At 43.5% G+C, this 22,142-nt stretch overlaps 1 protein-coding gene across 3 annotated transcripts; it reads right to left on the minus strand.

The window, feature by feature from the left end:
• Positions 1-1,663: 1,663 nt before the first annotated feature.
• Mapre1 (microtubule associated protein RP/EB family member 1) lies at positions 1,664-21,771 on the minus strand. 3 transcript variants are annotated; one of them, XM_021639699.2, is made up of 7 exons: positions 21,626-21,771; positions 16,825-16,948; positions 12,203-12,348; positions 10,114-10,321; positions 7,486-7,607; positions 5,275-5,427; positions 1,664-3,336 (listed from the first exon to the last, which is right to left on the minus strand). In XM_021639699.2, exons 2-7 carry the CDS (start codon positions 16,943-16,945, stop codon positions 3,280-3,282), a joined length of 807 nt encoding a protein of 268 aa, XP_021495374.1. In that variant the 5' UTR covers positions 16,946-16,948; positions 21,626-21,771; the 3' UTR covers positions 1,664-3,279. The 3 variants fall into 3 exon arrangements, with proteins under 3 accessions (XP_021495374.1, XP_021495376.1, XP_060239022.1); XM_021639701.2 differs by lacking the exon at positions 21,626-21,771 and adding an exon at positions 21,325-21,441; XM_060383039.1 differs by lacking the exon at positions 21,626-21,771 and adding an exon at positions 20,660-20,723.
• Positions 21,772-22,142: the final 371 nt, after the last annotated feature.

Below are 22,142 nucleotides of genomic sequence, written 5' to 3' on the forward strand. Positions count from 1 at the left end.
TTAAAGCCCACAGCCCTGATTTGTGAACTAATCAAACCATGAATTATGGGGAAATCACCCAACAAGGCTCCTCAAACTAATACTTATAATCTTTAAAGAAAAGGCTTCCCTGAGGAGTCCCATGGTTCTAGTAAAAGAAAGCCGTTTCTTCCTCACTTTACATCCTAGACAACAATTCTTCAATCATGGATGGTATTCTAAAACCAGTCACTAGATCATTTAAATAAAACACAACATGTGTTTAATCCTTCATCTGGGAAAAACTGACTCAAAGACAAAGAAGCTTGATGTCACCTACCAAGCTGAAAAAAGCCACCAAAAGAATTCAACACTTTCCAAAATGCCCAAAGCCATGCCCTGAATTCTCAGGACACAAAAACCCTGTTTGAAGTTTTCTGAATCTTTGTTTTGTTTTGATCTAAAAACAATTTCCAGCCATGAAATAATGCTTCCTGTCCTGTCATAGGGAGCTTTTCAACCCTGTTTCTGCACTTGTCAGTTAGCGTCCCCTGATCCAAAAAACCATGCAGCATGGGAGGCCCTTCGGTCAACATCAGTGCCCTTGATTTGCAGGCAAGAAACAAAAAAAAAAAAAAACAGAGGTGGATCAGATTAAAACCCTCACATCTGAGCTCTCAATGAAACACACACTAAGACCTGAAGCTCCATCTAGCTGCACCATTGCCCTAATCTAAATTAGTAACATAAAGGCTTTACAGGGCTCAGCCACGTCAATGCATAGTCTCCACTTCACTCCTTACCCAGTAACTTCTCAACTGACAGCACCCAACATACATCCCTGCAGGTGTCTTATAGATGAACACAGATGGTACCAAATGCTTCCCAAAACTGGTAATGTTTCTGGATGAGATCATGCCAAAAAGCATGCCATCAACCTTCAGGGACAGCAGTGAGTATAAACTTCACGAAATCACTACGTTCTGCTCCCAGAGCAGACAATACTGTAGGTACTCTCAAGATCAGATGAATTAACCTTCTATTTAACATTTCAAGATACAAAAAACAGGCAGGTCACTGTTTAAACTCATTTTTAAAGGCATAGGACTTTCTTAACACAACAGGAAAGAGGCAACAACTTTATTTTCCAGTTTGAGACTGTGCTAACTGCCTTTGAAAACACATTTTCAGGAAAATGAAACAATTACCTCCAATTAAGTCATCAACCAAACCCTATTCAGCTTAAAACAGCCTTACACAGCTCTCTGCTTCTGTGAGGAAAACAGTGTAAAAGAAATTAAAACAGCGAAGACTGTGAAAAGTAATGTGAATTTTAAGACAGAAAGAAACTTCGAAATAAGCAGTTTTAAGCCAGAAATGATGGCACACACATAACCCCACCCTTCAAGAGGACAAGGAAGGAGGACTACCACAAATTTGAGGCCAATCAGGAAAAGAGTAAAGTCCTGTCTCAAAAAACAAACAAAAAAAAAAGGAAGGAGAGGAAGGAAGAAAAGGCTAGAAGGGGACTCAGATTTGTTGGTTTGACAAAAAGTGAGGAATTTGAAAAGATTAGTCCTATTTAAGAAATCGAGAATCACTTCTCAGCCTTCTATCTAAAATCAGTTGAAGACGGATGAATAGCTACCTTATCCCTATAATTAAAAGCTTACACCCGAGGCAAGACACATTTCAGAAGACAGGACACTCTTGAAATACAGAATTTTATTTAAAAACTGTTTAAAGTAGAAAAAAACCCTGTCAAGAAAAACCAGGTGGAAAAATGGGTTCCCAATAAAATGGAATTTGGGGGCAACAGAAGTCTAAAAGGCCACAAAGGAGAAATAGCACCACTGTCATTTGAACAATGGCTAGTTACTTGCATTTTTTTTTTTTTTTGGCATTGTTAATCACTGAATCTGGATTTCCTCTGAATTCCACAGAGCATGCACTACATAACAATCTGTCATAAAATACCTGTTTTCTACACACAGCATAAGACAAGCTACCACCAGAAACAAATCAATACAAACACATGAGGGGCTGAACAATCTCAGTAGTGGGTAACATACATCTTGCAAAATTCTGCCAAACAAAGGAACTGAATAGGCTGTGGGCAAAGCAAATGAGGGAGAATTAAGGAAAGAAGTATTTTAAATATTAATATTTCAGTCTTGGTACTGTATATTCTAAAATTAAAAAAAAAAACCATTTTAACATTTAGTAACATCTAGAGAGTTTATCTCCAAAGAGATTGGTGCACTGGCAAAGCATTCGGTGACAAAGGGGAGCTGCGAACAGCAGGCACCAAGCACCCAGCCTCAGAGCCCAAGGCGGCGCTGGCCTTCACTGATCACTCCTTTGCCAGACGTCCAGCATGAACTTGCAGCACGATCACCTGCCTGCTGTATTTACAACGCTCAGCAGCAAACTTAAGGAGCCAGAGGAGTTCCCAGAGGTCAAGGGGAGCAGAGAACGTGTTAAATGTAAACTTAAAAGACAGTACAACAGGACTCAACGCCCATTCAAATCCCAGAGATGTGGGCAGGTCCCAGAAACACAATACATAGGAACTTAGGGGCAGTTTGAAAACTTGAGAGGGATGCTCAACACAAGCTGAGCTCTTCGTCTCAGGCATTGCAGACCCCTCTATTCACCCAAGCAACCAGGCTGCTTGCTTTTATAGCAGGGATGCAACTAGTCAATGACACCAAATGGCTTTACAGAACTTTTCAAACTTCCCTTCTGAGCCAAAGACTACATCTGTGAGATTCAAGCAGCCTTGAAAGGCCTGTGACAGCAGGTTCCAAAGAGTCTAAAGTCTGGCTCTTCCTTCCCAGATACAACGTCAGACACATAAAATCTCCTGTCATGTTACATTTTATATTTTGAAATATGGAAGCATATTTTAAATACTCTTAAGGCATTTATTTATTAATTCGTTCTCTGCCAAAATTTCACATTAGTTTAAAGTTCAATTCAGTCTTTACATTTCTCTGAGGTTTGTCACCTCATGTATTATAAAACCCCCTTCTCCATCAGTCAGTGTGACCAGCATCCACATAAAGAGCCCCATGTTGGCCTTTCTGTTCCTCTGGTGAACCAACTAGATGTTAATACTGCTCTGCTACAAGGCAACAGCTCCTAACTCAACTCATCTGAAAAGGTGAGACTTCTGCAAAGTGCACTTTGAAGAAGAGGTACTTTTTGCTTATGAAAAGAAACCAGTGAATTCTCTAAGAATAATAAAAGGGATATTTAACAGTTAAGCACATGATTTGGAGTGAAGACTTCAGATGTTGCTCTGCTGGTCCAGGCTGCTTAATACTCTTCTTGTTCCTCCTGTGGGCCCCCTTCATCAGGTATCACAAAGCCTTCCTGAAACCGGAAAAAGAAAAGGGAGGAAAGCTATTAATCAAAACAGTGCCAGCTCCTCCCTCACCTCACTGACCTCACAATTTAAGCCTCTCCTTGTAGGCAGTTCTTCCTGTCTCCTACACACGTGGCACTTAAACAGACCAGGTGACCACAATTATATTGTTCAGACAACAGCATCATTTCTTTTTTGTTTGTTTCAATTTTTGATATAGCGTGTCCCTATGCAGCCTTGCCTGGCCTGGACCTCATTTAAATATAGACCAGGCTGGCTTCACATTCAGACTGTCCTGCCTCTCTACCTCCTGAGTGCTGAGCTTAAAGGTGTGTCTACCACACTCATCAACAGCACCATTTCTTAATGCCAAAAACTACACACAAATTCATCCTCAACGCAGTCAGAAGTAATGAATATTTATGTGTTTAAACGTATGTTTAAAATGTATATTCCCTCAAAAGTCTTTAACTCCAAGTCCAGGAGTCACAACTGTAAAACCAACCCTCGGTAGGCTAAGGTAGGTGGATGGCCATGAGGCTGAGGCCAGTCTGTGGCTACAGACTAGAGTTCCAGGATTGAATGAGACCTTACTACCTCAAAAACTCCTGACAGAGCTCCAGCAGCAGAGCACTTAACTGTATACAGACAAACTGGATTCAATCCCCAGTTGCACAAGAGAGAAACATAAAAAGTCAATGACATGTAAACTGGCAGAGTAACATACATATGTAATCCCAAAACTCAGGATGGGCAAACAGGAGTTCAAGGTCATCCTTGGCTACATAGTGAGTTCAATCCCAACCTAGGTTATGATACCCCTGATCAAAACCAAAAACCTGAAGTTGCCCATCAAGGTCAGTGTTCTAACCTGAATGCGGTGGCTCACACCTGTAATTCTAACACTTCAAGAGGCTGAAGCAGGAGAACTGCTAAATTCAAGGTCAGCCTGTGCTATCTAAAAAACAAAAATCTTAGTATTCTGACGTTATTAGCTCTGCCTTCAGGCATCTTTGTTACGCTGAATGCCATTACTGAACCAAAGTACCTGCAACAGCAGGAAAGGGTTGGTCCAATGTCAATGACGGCTGGAAAGCCAACAGCAGGGCAAACTTAAGACTTGTGGCCCCTCCCCCAGCTCAACGCTGGCATACAGCACGGAGTGACCACACTGCTCTTTCATAAAAACACATCTATAGTTTTCTTTTTAACTAAATCTCTATAGTTTAAATTAGTTAAGATGTACTTCCACTGAAAGACCAAAGACTCCTATATCTTTATTTTTTCATAACTGAACACAATGAAAATCTTAAGGATTTAGCACACAAATTAGCAGCTTTTCAGTCATCTGTCTTAATCCTCCAAAATCCCAAAGATATGTTTAGAAAACTATTTCATCTACTGTTACACAGACCTTGTGAGCTATGTGCAATTACAAATACTGTTAAACAGTGGACACAGCTAGGTATCAAATCCTACACCTAGGGGGAAGAAAATCAGTCTTCTCTGATGAACTAACATCATGATTAAAGGCTATGTAATAATGATGGATCCAAAGAAAACCACAAATGGAGTCAGGCAAGCTCCTGGGAGGGAGGAGCAAAGGCATACCCTGGCAGTTATGGACACAAACATCAAGGATCAAGGGCATAACTGGAGTCCTTATAATGGCAAAAATACCTCCAGCTGGAATGGTCAAGCCACAAGGGTAAGGTGGCAAAACTATAAAAGCTGGGCAAGCCAGCCACTTCCTGAGTTTACTGTTCCCTCAATCAAAGACACAGACCTAGAGAAGGCATTCTTTGGCTAACTTGGAGGGAGTAAAAGATGAAATTTTTTGGTGAACCCTACACTGGGTACCAGCACAAAGTGAACTAAAATCAACAACGTTCATCTTTTTCTTAGGAGGCAGAATGGAAAGAAACTCTCTTCAGGTAAACACGTACATCTGTGGCATAAAGAATATCTACAATTCTCTGCAGTACAGGGTCATTTTCCCCCTCGTTCTCCTGGCAAATCAGTTCAATGTTCCTCAGCTTTCCGAAGTAGAAGTCTCTCTCCTTCTCCAAGTCTTCAACAGTGAGCTTCAGTACTTTAACCTGCACAAGAGATTGACAACATTGAGCACTGGTGAAACAATAAATAGTCAACCCAAAATGAGGTGTTCTTTGTTCAAAATAAAACATAAGCAAAATTCCAGTTCAGTTTAATGTCAATTTTCTTCAGCCTTAGAAAAATAATATACACTAGTTCATGGCCACCTTGACTGTGAGTCCCAGACTGGGCAGACTGCAAGACATGGTAGTGCTGGGTGCAGTGGTACATGCCCCAAAGCCCAGCGCTCAGGAGGCAGAGGCTGGCTGATCTCTGTGAGTTTGAGTCCATCCTGGTCTACAAAGGGAGTTCAAGGGCTACACAGACAAACCTTGTCTCAAAAAACAAACTAGAGAGAGAGCTAGGTAGGTAGATAGCACACACACCTTAAACTATTAAGGAGCTTTTCACTGAGATGGGATCAAAAAGGAAAACAAATGAGAACCTCCTCCTCAGTTTCCCTTCAGCACCAAAAATAGGCTAGGCAGTCAGATGCAAATCTTAATTACACTGTGTTCATCTGTAAAACCTCACAAGGTTGCCAAAAACCTGTAGTGTAAAGCATTCTGTGTGTGGCATAAGCAACTATAAAAATATGAGGTAGTTTCCATATTTCTGACCACTTTTACACTCTTGTATCTTTCTCTCCAACTGCTTCCTCTAACACAGTGGCTCTCGCCCTTCCTAATGCAGTGTTAACTGTGGTACCTATATAGTGGTAACCCCCACCATAAAATTATTTTTACTGCTACTTCATGACTATCATTTTGCTACTGTTATGAATCGTAATTTCAATATTTTGGGAGACAGAGGTCAAAGGTTCTCAACCCACAGGTTAAGAACCACTGCTCTTAAATTTTAGGGGAGTTTCCTTTTTCTTACTCATTTCTTATTTCTCACAAGCCAAAAAGTTCTAATCAATGTGACCTTTTAAAGAACAGTGGAACATCTACTCCAGACTTCAAGAGTATCTTTTGTCTATTGTCATTTATCTCAATGGAGTTTGTACCAAACACCATTCCACCCAACTCAATTACTGTGAGCGAAGTGTTAGCTCCCGCCAGATTACAGATTACATCTCAGCATTTGAGAAGCAGATGTTACAGCAGTATGGCCATGAGTTAAAGGCCAACCTAGACTGCATGTTAAGACCCTATCTCAAGAGGAAAACAACAACAAAAACATCCACAGTATCAGGCCCACCCTATACATAAGGTGTTTAGTCCAGAGGCTGACTGATAAGCATAAGGGAAGTAATGGCAGAACTGGTCTCGGTTCCTCTCTGTGCTCATCTTGATGGAGACTGTCTAGATGGTCCTGCGGGATGCAGGGTCTACTGAGCCATGTGGCCTCGGCTGACCACTCTTTACTCTCTTGTATTTTTTCCTCTGCAACTGCTTCCTCTGAAGTTTTAGGGAAGTCTGCTTTTCCTCCAGGACTCCACACTTCACAGCAGCAGTGCCCAGTAGGGACTGAGTCAAAATAATCACCCAAAAGCAATAAACAAATGAAGGATTGATACAAAGAGGAACAACAGCCCCCATTTTGTTTTTCTGATCTACTGCCCGTCACTGAACTGTGAGGAACAGAACAGAGGAACAGCAGGTCTTTCCTAACACTTTCATTCTCAAGCTCCAGAAAGCAGCTCTGCATTCGTCTTTTATTCTCTGAATCCCACAGAACTTGAGGGCATTCCAAAGAGGGTCCAGAACTAACTGTGATCCACTTTGACCCACAATGAGGATATAACTGCCTGTAACTCCAGTAAGAGGGGATCCAATGGCATCTTCTGGTCTGGTACACATGTCAGACACACTAACACACACATAAAAGTCAATGAATCTTTTTTTAAGTTAATTTCCAGACAGACATAGGTTTCTGTGGCACTAGGAAAGCCTGACCCCTGTTCTATTCCACAGCTCATGGCCCATGCTGCAGCTAAAGACTCACACATGTCAAGAGATCAAGTCTGAACAGGCAAACAGAGAGGCCCTGCCCTCCTGAGTGAAGCAAAGAACCCACAGCGACAATGTGAACAACACAAGAGGTAACGCAATTAGTACCTGCTGCATCAGTTCAGCTGCTTCATCGTCCCCATTGCCCACACCAGGATTCTTTCGCACCATCCCTGGGCCAGCCTTAGGAGCTGCAGTAGTTCTCTGTGTTGCAATGGGTCTCTGTGGAGCTGAGAGAAGACTAACCATGTTAGGAGAAATTTCAAAAGCAGACAAAAATGCACAAAAAGCAAGAAGTCTGTGATCAACTACTTTCCACAGAAAAGTCAGCAAAGGGATTGTAGCCAGCCCAGATACAAACAGCACAATACCCCAACCCACATTTATCCAAAATGGTTCTTTTATCCTGACATTAGACTCAAGTAACAATTTTAGCAGGCTCCTTCATGCTTCGGATAGTCCTCCAGTGAGATCCTCACTCTGCTGCAGTGAACGGTCTGCTCAAAAGTGCAATCACTCTGGTACACACAATGATGGACCTTAACCCACAAGCAAGGCAACCCACAAGCAATGCATCAAAGGCAAACCTTCTACCAAGAGCAAGTCTCAATCCCAGCTGGTACTGGAGCACTCTGTGCCCTATCTGGAAAACAAGATTCCTCTAACTCATCATCTCAGACTCACTGGATTCGGTAAGGGAAGGAGCTCACAAGAGCCAGAGTAGAGCCTGCCTTTACCACTGTAACTTCAGAGCTGACCTTTTAGATATCTACAGGGTCAGGAGAAAAACAACCTCAGTAACGAAGAGTTACAGATCCCTCAGTGTTTATAGCCAAAGGCAGACAAAGCAGTGACCCAAGTTAACATAACCAAAAATGGCTACTCTTCAAGATGAATGAACATTTGTCACCTTAGCTAATCATGTTGCAATTATTCTGTGAGACAGAGATACTATACCAGGCTTAGAAATAAATAGCTCATCTTCCTAGTACCCAAAATCTATAGCTACAGACCTTTTTGTCCACAGTCATAGGTGTTTCCTTTGGGTGGCACTTTCTGGTACTTTCTTAACCTGAACATCTAAAATTTTCTATACCCACAATTACCTACATAGTTGCCATTCTCAACTGCTAAAGAATAAAAAGAACACAGTGAGAATTTTGTAATTTGGGTTTCTTTAAAAACCACAGAAATGTTATGGGAATATGGTTTCATTTTAATCCCAGGTGTGGGGATATTAGGCTGCTTCACAGCAGGTGACTATGATTTGCCTCATGCTCTGGCAGGGGCATGGTTTTGCCAGCTGCAGATGGTTTCTGCAGGTGTGTAATGTTTGGAATTCTGGGAACTTTTCAGAGGACATATAAATGCTATAGCCCTGAAAGATGAGGGGTGGCGGTGGCCAGTTGGTGATCGGATGTTATTGGTTGCAGTTTGTCAAGTACTTATATACAAAGAATCAAGAAGAGAGATTGGATATCATGACAGTAAACATCAAACTTACCCCAAGGAACTAAATGACCATAATCAGCAGGAAGTCTAACAATAACATCACCCCCTTTCCTCTCTATCCTTTTTTCTTTCCTATCCAGTGTTAAAGGGTGGAAGAGAAAAAGGAACCCACAAAGTAGTAAAAAGTTCAGCTACAGCTGCTCCTCCAGAGGACCTGATTCAGTTCCCAACACCTACATGGTATCTCTAATTCCACCACCTCTAATTCCAGTTCCATAGAATCTAACACCCTCTTCTGGCCTCTGAGGACACCAGGCACATTATGTGATACAAACAGATACAAACTAAACACCCATACACATAAAATTTTTTTTTTAGGTTAAAACGGTAAAATGTGCAATGTGTCAATTCTTTCTTAATAAAGCTCTTCAAACAAAAACTCTACAAGCAGGAGGAACAAAGTTCAAGGTCATCCTTGGCTACACTGTGGATTCAAGGTCCACCTGGGCCAGAGACCCAGCCTCAAAAAAAGACCTCCATCTTTAGCAGGGAGTGTTGGCTCACAACAAATGCCCATGTTCTATGAATATACTACTAAAAAGACACCTTGGGAAAACAAACAAGCCCAAACATTCTCAAGAGACACTCTACAAATCACTTCCCTTCCCTGCTAGACCCTGCAAGCAGCAAAGCCACAGCAGCTCTTGCACTGAATCGCCATGAAGGAAGCCAGAATCAGGCACAGAAGGCTGGCCTACAGACTAAAGGCATAATGATGCAGACAGCCTAGAGAGTCCCTGAAAGATTGAGAAAACTCTTGAGTTCCCAAACTTCAGACCTAACTGTAACTTAGCTTCTTGGGTGTTTATAAAAATGCCTCAATTTCCCTCGTAACTGATGCTATCTTATGTGAGCTAGCATAAGGAAATTCTATTACATCCAACAAAAAGCCCTTAGGTAAAACAGCTCACTCACCCACGCCAGAGGCAAGTGTTAACTTCCCACTTTACAGGGGAGGAAGACCTCAGGGAAAGGGTGAAGAGGCTCCAACAGAGCCGCAGAGCACAGGCATGTATCTGCCACATGCCAGAATCCACGACCCTATCAGAAGCACAGGACAGGCCTATGGCTACTCAAAACTCCTTACTCAGGGCTACAGCACAGTTCTGTGTGGAGCACCTATGCCAAGCTACACTAATTGTTTTTTTTTTTAAAAGAATAAAAACTTCTGGTTCAGTGTTGAGTAAGTGGAATTACTAGAAACAGCCTCATAGTTCTGTTTACCTGCAGTGCCGGAGCCGAGAGGTTTCTTCGGTTTACTCAGAGCTGGAGCGACAAGAGAAGGAGCCACTGCAGTTTCTTGACCTTGTCTGGCAGCTACAGGGTCATACTCTTTTCCATCATAATTTGCATCAAAAAACTTCTTGAACCATTGAACAAATTCGAAATTGTCCTGAAATTTTCCTTTTACTAATTTATCCACAGGAATTATCTGCAGAGAAAAGTCAAAACCATTCAGAACAAAGCAGGGGGCTTTGGCTAACATCAAACCTGTTCACTCATCAAAAACAAAAACAATAAAAAAAAAAAAACCCACAAAGCTCTGCCAAAAGGAGAAAATATCTTAGAGATTTTGCTAAGATCAGTTCGCCTTCAATACAGTACCAATCCGTAGCCAGTTCTCCAAACTCCTGAAAAGAAACCTTGAACAAAAAGGAACAAGGACCAGGATACGGTTCAGTGCCTGCCTGGCATGCACAGGCCTTGTACTGAATCCTCTACACCACAGAGGAACCAGTCTCACCACAGTCATATGCACATATCAAGACACAGTGAAGGGTAGCATATTCACTGTGCCATAAAGAGAAATTCCCTGGTTTAGTACAATGGCACACATCTGTGAACACTCTGGGAGCTGAGACAAGAGTATGTCAAACTCAAGCTTAGTCTACGCCACATAGTAAGACTCTATCTAAAAAGGGATGGGAGGGACCAGAGAGATGGCTCATCTGTTCAAAGCTCTGGCTGCTCTTCCAGAAGACCCGAGTTCAATTCCAAGCACCCACACTGCAGCTCACAACTGTTTGCAACTCCAGTTCCAGGGAATCTGACACCCTTACACAGACTATACAAACAGCAATGCACATGAAATAAAAATTAATAAACTATTAGAAAGTGGGAAGAGAGGTAAAGGAAAAGCAAAGAAAGGAGAGGAAAGAAGGGTAAAAACAAGTCAAGGTACAGAATCAAGTACAGTATATTTTATAGACATAAATCTAGAAATTAAAATAGCCCTCAGACTAGTAGAGATTAAATAAAACACTAGTCTGCTACAGAACCAGTGAGATGGTTCAGCAGGTAAAGGTGCTGTCACACAGGCACATACATACACGTACTCGTGTGCCTGCAGTTCTCTTCTCCACTCCTCTCTCCCCTTTCTCTCAATAAAATGTAATGAAAGAAAATTTTAGGGCTGGAGAGATCATTGAATGATTGAAGGCACTTGTTGCTCTTGCAGAGGACCCGGGTTTGGTTCCTAACACCCAAATGGTGGCTCACTACCACTTCCAACTCCAGGGGATCCAACCCCCTCTTTCTGCCCTCCACAGACACCAGGCACATACATGATATAATACATATTAATGCAAGCAAAACATTCATATACATAGAATAAATCTTTTAAAATAAATTTTAGTCACTAGTTCAGATTACAGGTTGACTGCCCCAGACTGTTACTAAATTCAGAAAATAAAGAAAGAAGACAGTGAAGGAAGCAGGGGTGGGAGGGTAGAGAAAACCAGGTTCCCTGTAATCAAGTTAACTAAAAACAAGAGGTAACATAAATTGGAAACAGAAAACATCAAACATTACTTTAAAACAGCCAGAGGGAGTACCTCACATCTGTAATCCTGAGTGCAGGAGGCTGAGGCAGAAATATCACCATGAATTCAAAGCCAGCCTGGGCTACACAGTAAGTTCAAGGCTAGCCTTTGGTAAACAGACTTCCAAAAATAAATTTTAAAAGGGCCAGCAAGGCTAGGTAGGGTAGCACATGCCTTTAATCCCAGTACTTGGAAGGTAGAGACAGGCAGATCTCTGTGCATTTAAGGCCAGCCTGGTCTACATCATTCCAGAATAGTCAGGACTATACACACAGACTCTGTCTCAAAAAGACGATGGCTCAATGGGCAAAGACACGTGCTGCCAAACCTAATGATCTGATTTCCCCTCTACTTCACCCCCATGTCCTCAGATCTACAAATGCACTTGCATATGTACGTGTACACACACACCTCTTTATAAAATATAACTAAAACTTAAAGTATCTTAAATATAAGAAAGTAACCCGAACAAAAAAATAAAGTTTACTTACTTTGTCAACACCCATTCTCTTGAAACCTGCTTGTAGTATTTTGAAGTTCTGAATATATTCATGTTCTAGCTTAGCTTGAAATTTCACTTTCTTCAAGGCAATGGAGCCAGGGAAGAGCATGTCCATAAACTGACAGTATGCTGCCCCTGAATCAATAATAACACAAAACAAAAACAGTAAATTATATGTCACCGAGTGCCACTTTTTTCCTCCAGGCAAAAATCTCTCTACGCAGCCCTGGCTAGCCTGGAACTTCCTATGTAGACCAGGCTGGCCTTGGACTCACAGAGATCTACCTGCCTGTGCCTCCTTAGGTGTGCACCATTACAAGCACTGTAAATGCCACTAGCAGAAAAGCATGGTCATCCACATCTATTTAAACCAGATACAATTTTATTAAAGACTGGTCTCATGTAGCTTAGGCTAGGCTCAAACTCAATGGAGCCAAAAATAATCTGTAATTTCTGATCCTCCTGCCTCCACTCCCTGAGTGCTGGGATTTCTAAGCATGAGACAACACACCCGATTATATGTATGAAGCTCAGAAAGAACCCCAGGGCTTGTGTATTCTAGGCAAGTCCTCTACATTCCCAGGCCCAATTTTAAAATTTTATATATTTTAAACTTTAAAATTTATACAGTGGACCATAGATAGCAAAAAAGATGGGGCCACCGAAACAGCTCAGTAGTTAAGAACATGGACAGCTCTTGCAGTGGGCCCCAGTTTAGTTCCCAATACCAGACATTTCTCATCTCAAGTGCACTGATGTTCAACCTGGTTCAGTCCAGGGTATGCTTGAAAAATCCTAGCCAATATTCACTTTACCCTACAGCACACATCTGTAATCCCACAACTCAGGAAACTCAAAAAGGTAGATCTGGAATTCAAGGCCAACCAAAACTCAGAAAAGACCAGATTTAATGTAATCTGTAATCCCATCATTCCTACAACAGGTAGGAAGGGGTCACAGGGACTCTCCTGGAAGTTGAGGGCCCAACAAGCCTGTAGTATATCAAGTGGCAGAAAAGAGAGAGCCCTGCCTCAACAAGGTGGAAAAGAAACAACTCAAAACCTGTTCTCTGACCTCCACATGTACTCCATGGCTCACCAGAAGCCCTCACACCCATACATCACACATAAAATAAATAAATAAATCTAGCCCTTTAACATTAAGGTACACAAAACACACATGGCCATTAAAAGTGAGTGTTTAGGCTTCAAAGAGCATATCTTAAATAATAAATAAAATGAGCAGAGAGGGCTGGGGGTCATTAATGCAAACCTTAAAATTAAAGCTTAAAATTAAAATTTTTTCTTCTGAGACATGGTTTCTCTGTGTAGCCATGGCTATTCTAGAACTCACTTTGTAGACTGGGCTGACCTCGAACTCAGTGATTAAAGGCATGCTTCATCACACCTAGCTAAGTTCAAAATATTTTAACAAGGGAAAATATTATTTTGATTTTTAAAACAGTAAACAGAACTATATAACCAGTATTTGCTTTTGCTTATATATTACCTTTCCAGTATGAGGGGTGAGAAACTGGAAACACTACACAGCAATCCACCAACAGAAGAAATTAATAGCACTGCCCACTAGACACAGGGTAGCAAAAGCAACTCCTGGCTCTTTCTGGACAAAACAGCCTGCTGTCAAAATCACTATGTGAAGTGTCAAAATCAGTGTGTGAAGACAATTCCTTCTTTGATGGTATCTGCAATATACCTGACTGGCTAGTGCTCCAAAGCTGATACCTGAGAGAACACAGGGTGCTCTTGAATTAACCTGTCCATGTCACCCAAGTTCTCCTGACCCTCTTTCATTTCCAGAGCCAAGTAAAGGCTCCTGAGTCTGTATGCATTCACAGCCAGCAGCACATTACCAGAGCAAGACCCCAGCTTTGTACTTTTAGAGAAAAATCTATGCCTCCCTTCTAAAGACTGCACTTGGTGATCTCTGGTCTTTTTGATCCACTGCTTATTGGCAGTTCGTTAAGAAGGAGTGAGACCCAGTACTAAAGGGCCTTACACACACACAGAGCTGAGAAGCTTTCCCTTCTCTGACTATAATTCCTTAGAAACAGTCTACACAGCTTATCCTATGTGGTCTCAAGCTACAAGTGAGAGCTGCTTTCAAAACGCCAATGTGAAATACAATTCAACCACCTAACACACCAAGAACCATCCCACGCAGCTTTCAAGAGGACAACTGACAATGAATAGAAGTTTACTAACACATTAGTTAAATGTCTTGCACTCAATACTTTCCACTAAGGAGCAATACCTTGTGTGGGATAAGAATAGTGACAGGAGCTAAGAAAAGTGGAAATACTTCACAGAGTTTTGGTGAAACAGTCATTATTACTAATTATATACAATTAGATTTGTTCAATTCTCTTCCAAATACTTCTTTTAAAATGCAACACATACCATGCATAATTAATCTCATATGCATAATGATATACAGGCCATCCCAACACATAAGAAGCAGAAGCAGGAGAATGACCACAAGTTCCGGGCCAACTACCCTTTGCTACAAAATAAAATTTAGTCTTAAAAAATATATATGGTAGGTTGGGAGACAGCACCAGAGAGATGGCACAGTAACTAAGAGCACTGGCTGCTCTTTCAGAGGACTCGCTTCCCAGCACCAACACCAAGCAGCTCACACGCATCTGTAACTCTGGCTCCAGGGATGCAAACATCCTCCTAGCCTTCATGAGCATCCGTGCACACATGACACAACACACAAACATCAGGTTCAAAGGCAAGCTCTGCAATGTCTAAGCTATTTCCCATGGGCAATCTCATCTTTAAAATGAAGAGATCTCTTTTCGCCTCCAGGGTCTGACACACAACACTATTATAGGGGACCCTGACAACAGCCAAGCTGGTGAGCCAGGACTCCTGCCCCAGTTCACAGCTGAGAAAATAGTACCAGAAGACCATCAAAAAAATTCACCCAAGGTCACATGGCTCACAACAGACTAAAGGCCTCTTCATGCCATGACGTGTCCATGACAGCTCCCTGCCTAAATAAGAGAGCCTGGGGCCAGACTGGGACATGCACAACTTATCTACACAGGAAGAGAAGCAGCTTCCAATTAAGTGAGAAATATTCTGGACTGTCTTTATACAGAAAAAAATTTTAGGGAAAAACTGCTGGTAAGAAAGCAGTCTCCAATGAAAAGGAAGATGACCTCACCCCCACATTACTCATAAATCACGAGGCAAACAAGTGCTTTAAAAGACTTCAAAAAATGATGGCACAGCAATGAAAGCTGAGAAAATGAACAGGAGATAGAGGACAGTAGCACAAATTAAGGCAACCTATTTTATAACAAAATAAGGCTAATAAATAATGGCCATTCTTGGGGACCACTAGTTACTTTATTTATTCTTCATGAATCACCTACCTCTCGACAAGAGGGTGAGTTAAAGACAGACTGAGAAATTTAGGAAGCCACTGTCCCAAATGAGAGAGACCAAGTCTGGGATGAAATAACAACAGTAAAAACACAGAAAGAAACAGCATATAGCTTTCAAAATAAGGACTTCTGAGTTACTGGCTAACAGTGGAAAATATCACATGAAAAGCTGGAACATACGACATATACATACAGAAGGTGACAAAAAGAAAAGTTCCAATAGTCATATCCTCTGAATAACAGGACCCCCTAGGATCCCTTCTTCCTACCACTTTCCTACACATGTCCAATGCTCATACACAAACATGGTTTGTTCTTGTTTTAACTTACTGTTTCTACGGCGAATTGTAGCTTTGATGAAACTGGCCCTGAAATGGTAAGTACTAGACTTGGTCTTGTTCTTCTTTGGAATATGAAACATAACTGATGAATTAATATAAAAATAGCTGGCTGGGGTACCATTCAGTGGTAAAGCACTGCCTAGCATATGTGAGGTTCTGTGTTCAATCTCCAGCAACAAAAAATAAAAAGTTACACAAGAACAGCGTTACAGTTCTGTGTCATTGGATAAACCTGAACTGTGGCTGCATGAGCACTGAGAAGCTGGGCCCTGGTCACAGTCTCAGCAAAAGGCAGTGGACATGCAGAAGCATGTTCTGGGTAAGCACAGTTCAGAAAAAAGTATTCATTTAGTCACTTCTGAGACAGAGCCCCATATATCCCAGACTGGCCTCAAATTCACTAAGCAACCAAAACAAAACCCTGATCATCTGATCACCCTGCTGGCGTGATCCCATATCTAGGTTCATGCAGCCGTGGAAATTAAACCAGCATTCTGTGCGTGCTGAGCAAGTACTCGATCAACTGAGCCACACCTCCCAGCACTCAGCAGGGGTAAAGCTAAAAGAAACCATAATCTCTTTGTGGCTTCATACGGAGGCCTATGCAAACCCTAAGGCCACAGGTACTTTGAAAAAGTGGTCTAGTGAGCAAGGAATAGTGGATCATGCCTTTATTCCCAGCACCCAGGAGGCAAAGGCAGGTGGATTTCTGAGCTCAAGGCCAGCCTGGTCTACAAAGCAAGTTCCAGGACAGCCAGGGCTACAGAGGAACCCTGTCTTAAAAAAACACACACACACACACACACACACACACACACAAAGGAGGGGGGTTGTGCAGTGGATGTCTCTTACCTGAACACAACTGTTCGATCTTTGTCAGATTCAGCTGCAGAGATTCATTGATCCAGGCCAGCATGTCATGTCGACTCAGGTTGTCACTGGTGACTGAGGTCGAGTACACATTGACTGCCATCTTCTGCAACAGGCAATGAAAGCGAGAAAGCTGTTACAGTAAGCATGAAAGTGAGGGCAAGCAGTTCCCAGTATCACCGAGCACAAACCTGTACGAATATTCAATTTTAAGTGTAGCCTTCTTCCCTAAAGAAGAAGATTCTTTAGAAGACACTAGGATTCCAGTCATAAGCCAGAGTTCCATGCATAAAATGACCTGAAATAAACTGCCCCAAACCAGCCAGTCCCATGTTAATAAGACTGATACACAATGACAAGTCACAGAGGACACTAAGGAATCAGGACGTACTTCATGAAGGGAGGCTGGTGCACAGACAAGAACATTCTGCTCAAAACACTAGTCCAAGGGCTGTGGAGAGCATGCGCTCTGCAGGCTTGATGCCTGGGCTCAATCCTCAACACCACAAAAAATAAGCAGCACAGGTGGGTATGGTGGCAGCATAGCTGAACTCAGGGGGCTAAAGCAGGAGAACCTCAAGTTCCAGGCCAGCACAAGCTACAAAGTAAGAGCTTGTCTCAAGTCATCATCAGCAACACACAAACCAAGAGCGAGGACACTGCTCACCAGAGAGTGCTTTGCTTGCCGAGCGTGTACCTACGTACCAAGCCCTGGCCCAATCCCTAGTAATCCCTATCTGCTTTCAGTCTTCAATAACCTGGTACTTTACATAAGTGAGGTCAAGCGACGATCTCTCAAAGTCCTTGGCATCGACTATTCTTTGCTGCACACCCTGCAAACTAGAGAGTACCTGAGTGGCAACGAAGTATGAGGTCTTTCAAAGGCACTTGTTATTGAACTGACAATCCTCTTTAAGGCTCACTTCACTCTTTATTCCAGGGGTGAAGAAAGGAAGCCCTAAATATTTACAGCCAAGACTGCCCAGCCCTATTTTCACATTTCTCAGAAAATGCTGCCCCTCACCTTTCTGGACAGAGTTTTGAAATAATGTCTTTTTTGTTGGGGTTGGTCTGATGCTTCGTTTTTGATGCTAATTACTGGCCCTCAAGATCCAGTGTAAACCTGCCTAAGACATTATACCTGATTGGTTGATTAAAGAGCCTAAAACCTGGGCAGGGCAGAATGGGGTAGACGTGGCTAAGGTTCCAGGGCTTTGTGTTCAGGAGAATCATGTGGAAAGAGACTGGACAGATGGGAAGAAAGAAGGAAGGAGGACCCCAGGATGGGTTAGTGTGGAGAAGGAACCACGTGAGCCAGGAGGAAGAACTCAGAGGATGGCATGAATGGAGAAAACACCGAGGTGAAAAATATAAGCAAGTATTTATAAGATTATGGAAGGAAGGTAGCTCAGATATAAATGGTTAAGGCAAATGGCATGGGATTCGGGCTGGGAGGTGAATGCTAAGGTTACTGAGATAGCAGAGGTGGAACTATCTGCCCAGCCCAGGGTAAATAAGGCAACTATAAACTCTAACAGGTGTTTGTGTCTTACTTGAGTGTGACAGTGGGTGAAATAATACCACCGTGATAATCATAGGGCAAATAATAAACATTATTTAGCCCAACATCATTTTTATTTCCAACAATACTTTTATTTTGGGATGCAGATCTTGCCATGTTGCCTCAAACTTCTAGGCTTATGTTATCCTCTTGCCTCAGGCGTGGGAGCAGTTGGGACTACATGCAGCAATATTATATTCAACTATAAATCTCATGCTCTTATGAATTCCTGTTCAGTCATTCCCTCACGCTTTGTACTTTTTGTTTGTGGTGTCTGCATGCACATATATGCATGTGTGTGGTTTTCAAAGGAAAACTTAAAGGAGTTGGTTCTCTCCTTCTATCATGTCGCTCCCAGGGCACAAATTCAGTTCGTTAGGCTTGGTAGCAAACTGAGCCATTTCACCAGCCCCAACAGTAGGTTTTACAGTTACTCTAACACCTAAAACTGTCCTCATTCCCTGAGACAGGACTCTTGCCAATGGAGAGAGGGATGGAATTCACAGCAAGTTACAACAGCCGTGAGAACCCAACCCTTAGTTCTCTTGGAACACTTCACTCCTCCACCTAGTAACTGGTATGCGAGGGGCTCTTCCCACACTCGCCTACTGCATGGAGCTGCTCCATTTCTCCATTTCTAAGCTTCGCAGACCACATTTCAGCCAGGATGCAACTGGAGGACCTGGGCTTGAACATGAGTGTATCCCATTAGCTGTGACTTTGGACAAGTTACTGACTCGATCTACGTCAGCTCTAAATGAACACAACCATCTAAAACAGATCTCTGAGAGCAATACAAAATAAGGAACTGGCAGCATATCATATCAGAGCTGGCGTATCAAACACAAGCCATAGGAACAAATGGGGTTGAGGGCAGAAACCGCCTCTTTAATGATATCTTCAGTGCTAAGAACTGTGCCTGATATCTGCTGCCAACACCTCTCAAGATCCCCTGCAAGCCCTTAAATTAGTCTGTCTCAATCTGTTCCTACATGGCAGCCAAAAAGACTTTCCTGAATCACAAACCACATTAGGTATTTCTCTCCTGTTTAAAAAATCTCTGAATGATCAAGTAAAATGCATACTGCATGCAGAATGCTATTACCAAGTACTAATGAGAGCCATCCAAACAGAATGACATGATCCCAGGCTGAGCATTTCTATCTTGGATATACATGTACTCACTAGGTATTGTGTGTCTCATGCTACCATAAAATGAAAGCAGTTGGCAAAGCCACATGTGTCTCCTGACCACACCCCGGCTCAGAAAAGGTTAATGGCACTTCATCATCATGTAATTTCAAACTCTCTCATTAGCAGTACATTAATACCAGGTCTCATGTGCTCCACAAACTCCGTGGCCACTAAATACATGGGATTAGGCACCCTGTGGATGTGCAATAAACTGTAATAAACATCCACTCACTCAACCAATTAACTGGCTCTTCCAGGCAGTCAAAACAGAGACATGCTCTCTGAGCTATGCTCTTTCTCACTCTCCTTGGTAAAGATGTTTGAGCCACGGTTGAGGGCCATGCCCATAAACCTAGCACTCAAGAAGCTGAGACACACAGCCCACTCCAAGTTCAGGGCCAGCATGGGCTACACAGGGCATTCTAGGCCAGCCTAGGCTACAGGGTAAGATCCTGTCTCAAAAAAGTAACAAAAATGGCCACTGCTTAGCCTCAAGATCCTTGAGTTTGATACACACCCACCATTTTAGGGCTCTCTGAGCTAAGGGTACAACCATCTCTTCAAGACAATGTGACGATACTACAACCACAATGAAAAATCCTCTACCACCTATTCAAGTATCCTTCTCCCTTCAGTGACTCTCTTAGAAGTCTCCCGAACTCATTCTCTTCTTAGAAGTCTCCCGAACTCATTCTCTTCTTAGAAGTCTCCCGAACTCATTCTCTTCTGCTTTTCACACAGTATGTCATAAACTAGCTCTGTAGCTAGATGACCTTGAATTTCTCATTCTCCTGCCTGTACCTCCCAAGTCTAAAGACTTCAGGCATTTGGCACCACACTTGACTCCCCAAGTAAGAATCCGAGTGACCACCCCTAACAGAAAAACACACCTCCCAAGCTTCTATATGCTGGCACTCTGACATCACAACAAAAGGCACATCTTTATGAAATACAGTTTCTAGACTGGGGGAGAAGGGGTAGCACAGGTTATGACTCTGGAATTGAGTTACTTGCTGGACAACGTGAGGCAAGTCATTTCACCACCTAAAGTCTCATACTTGCCTCTGTAAGAGGGCGATGATCAGGGAGGGTAGCTCAGTGACACAGCACTTGCCTAACGTGGAGGGTCGGGGAACTGGAGTCAACTGCCAGCACCACAAAGAAAACAAAACACAACACAGGGCAAAGAAAGAAAATGACGATAGCATCTCAAGACAATGTGACTATTAAATGACACTACGATACATCAGGCCTTTAACATGATGCCTTATGCACAGACAAATGCCCATTAAAGAGCTATCTTGATTTATGCTCTTCAAGACATCCCATCACCGGCAGACATCAGGCCCAGCTTAACTTCCCTCAATGGGCCTCCAGATCCTCATCTTCAAGCTGCAGAGGTCAGCCTGTACCCTGAAGTACTGGTATCACCCTTTTATAGTAATTACAGAAATTATCTTGGCCATGTATTCATTTTCTTGCTTCCTAGCTCTCTGCCCGCAAAGCAGACTCCTAGAAAGCATGTCTTTGCCTGTCTACTCCCTGATGCAAACCGGGCCTAGCATCTACTAGGCCACCCGCTGGCCGCCTTACTTTTGCCAGACACCACGCTGAGACCATCCTACTGTCACCCTTTTACAGAGGAGGAAACTGAGGCACAGGGAGGCTGAAGCGCCTGCCTAGGGTCGTACTCTGCGGTTCTACCCCGCAGACCAACTCCCACCCACCTTGCAACGACTGCTCCTACACCGACGGTCCCCACCTCGCCCCTTGAGCGCGCGCCCGCGCACACGCTCCGGGCCCAGCTGCACTGCCCGGACCTCGCCGGTCACCACTAGGCAGCCCCCCACTTCCGGCCCACGCCCCGCCCCCGGGACAACGGAGCGCGCGCCCACACACACACAGGCCGCGCGCCGGTCCCGGTCCCGCCCTTCTCCCCCACACCCGCGCGGCGCCGCGCCGCTCACGAGGGCCACCTCCCGTGAGTTCCCGACTGCTGCCGCCGCCCGGGCCGGCCAGCCGCCTCACCGGCTCTCAGGGGACCCGCGTCCGCTGTCCGCGCGCCCGGCTCCGGTTCCGTCTTCGTCTCGTTCAAACCGTCGGACCCCGCCCGCCCGCGCGCAATGACCTCACACGCACCCCGCCGTGACGCGCCGACGCACCGGCTCGTCGCCGCCCGCCCGGCCTTTTATAGAGACTGACTGGCCCGCGAGCCGGAGGCGGGGCCGAGCCCTTGATCGACAGCTGGGGTGCCCAGGGGCGGGGAGTAAGCCTGTCAGACACGTGGTCCGTTGCAACCAATGAGGTGTGAGTCTTCTCAGGAGGCGGGGTCCAGTTGCCCATTCTGGTTTACTGTAGTCAAGAAGAGAATTTGTTTGGCCAAAGTGGGTCATTGGATGGGGTCGGGAGGAAGCTTAGTTGATAGAGTGCTCGCCCAGCATGCATGAATCCTGGGTTCGGTCCCCAACACCACAGAAACCGACTGTGATGGAGCACACCTGTCTTTCCAACAAATCGTTTTGTCATCCAGACTCTCAGGGAGCTC

This window comes from Meriones unguiculatus, chromosome 4, assembly GCF_030254825.1.
Source record: "Meriones unguiculatus strain TT.TT164.6M chromosome 4, Bangor_MerUng_6.1, whole genome shotgun sequence".
NCBI lineage: Eukaryota > Metazoa > Chordata > Mammalia > Rodentia > Muridae > Meriones > Meriones unguiculatus.

Excerpts from the sequence above, each read along its gene's own strand:
- Mapre1 (XM_021639699.2), bottom strand. The coding sequence starts at position 16,945 with ATGGCAGTCAATGTGTACTCGACCTCAGTCACCAGTGACAACCTGAGT. Across the intron at positions 10,322-12,202 it reads AGAGAATGGGTGTTGACAAA|ATAATTCCTGTGGATAAATT; the intron begins GTAAGTAAACTT and ends TTTTCTCTGCAG. Across the intron at positions 7,608-10,113 it reads TCTCGGCTCCGGCACTGCAG|CTCCACAGAGACCCATTGCA; the intron begins GTAAACAGAACT and ends GTCTTCTCTCAG.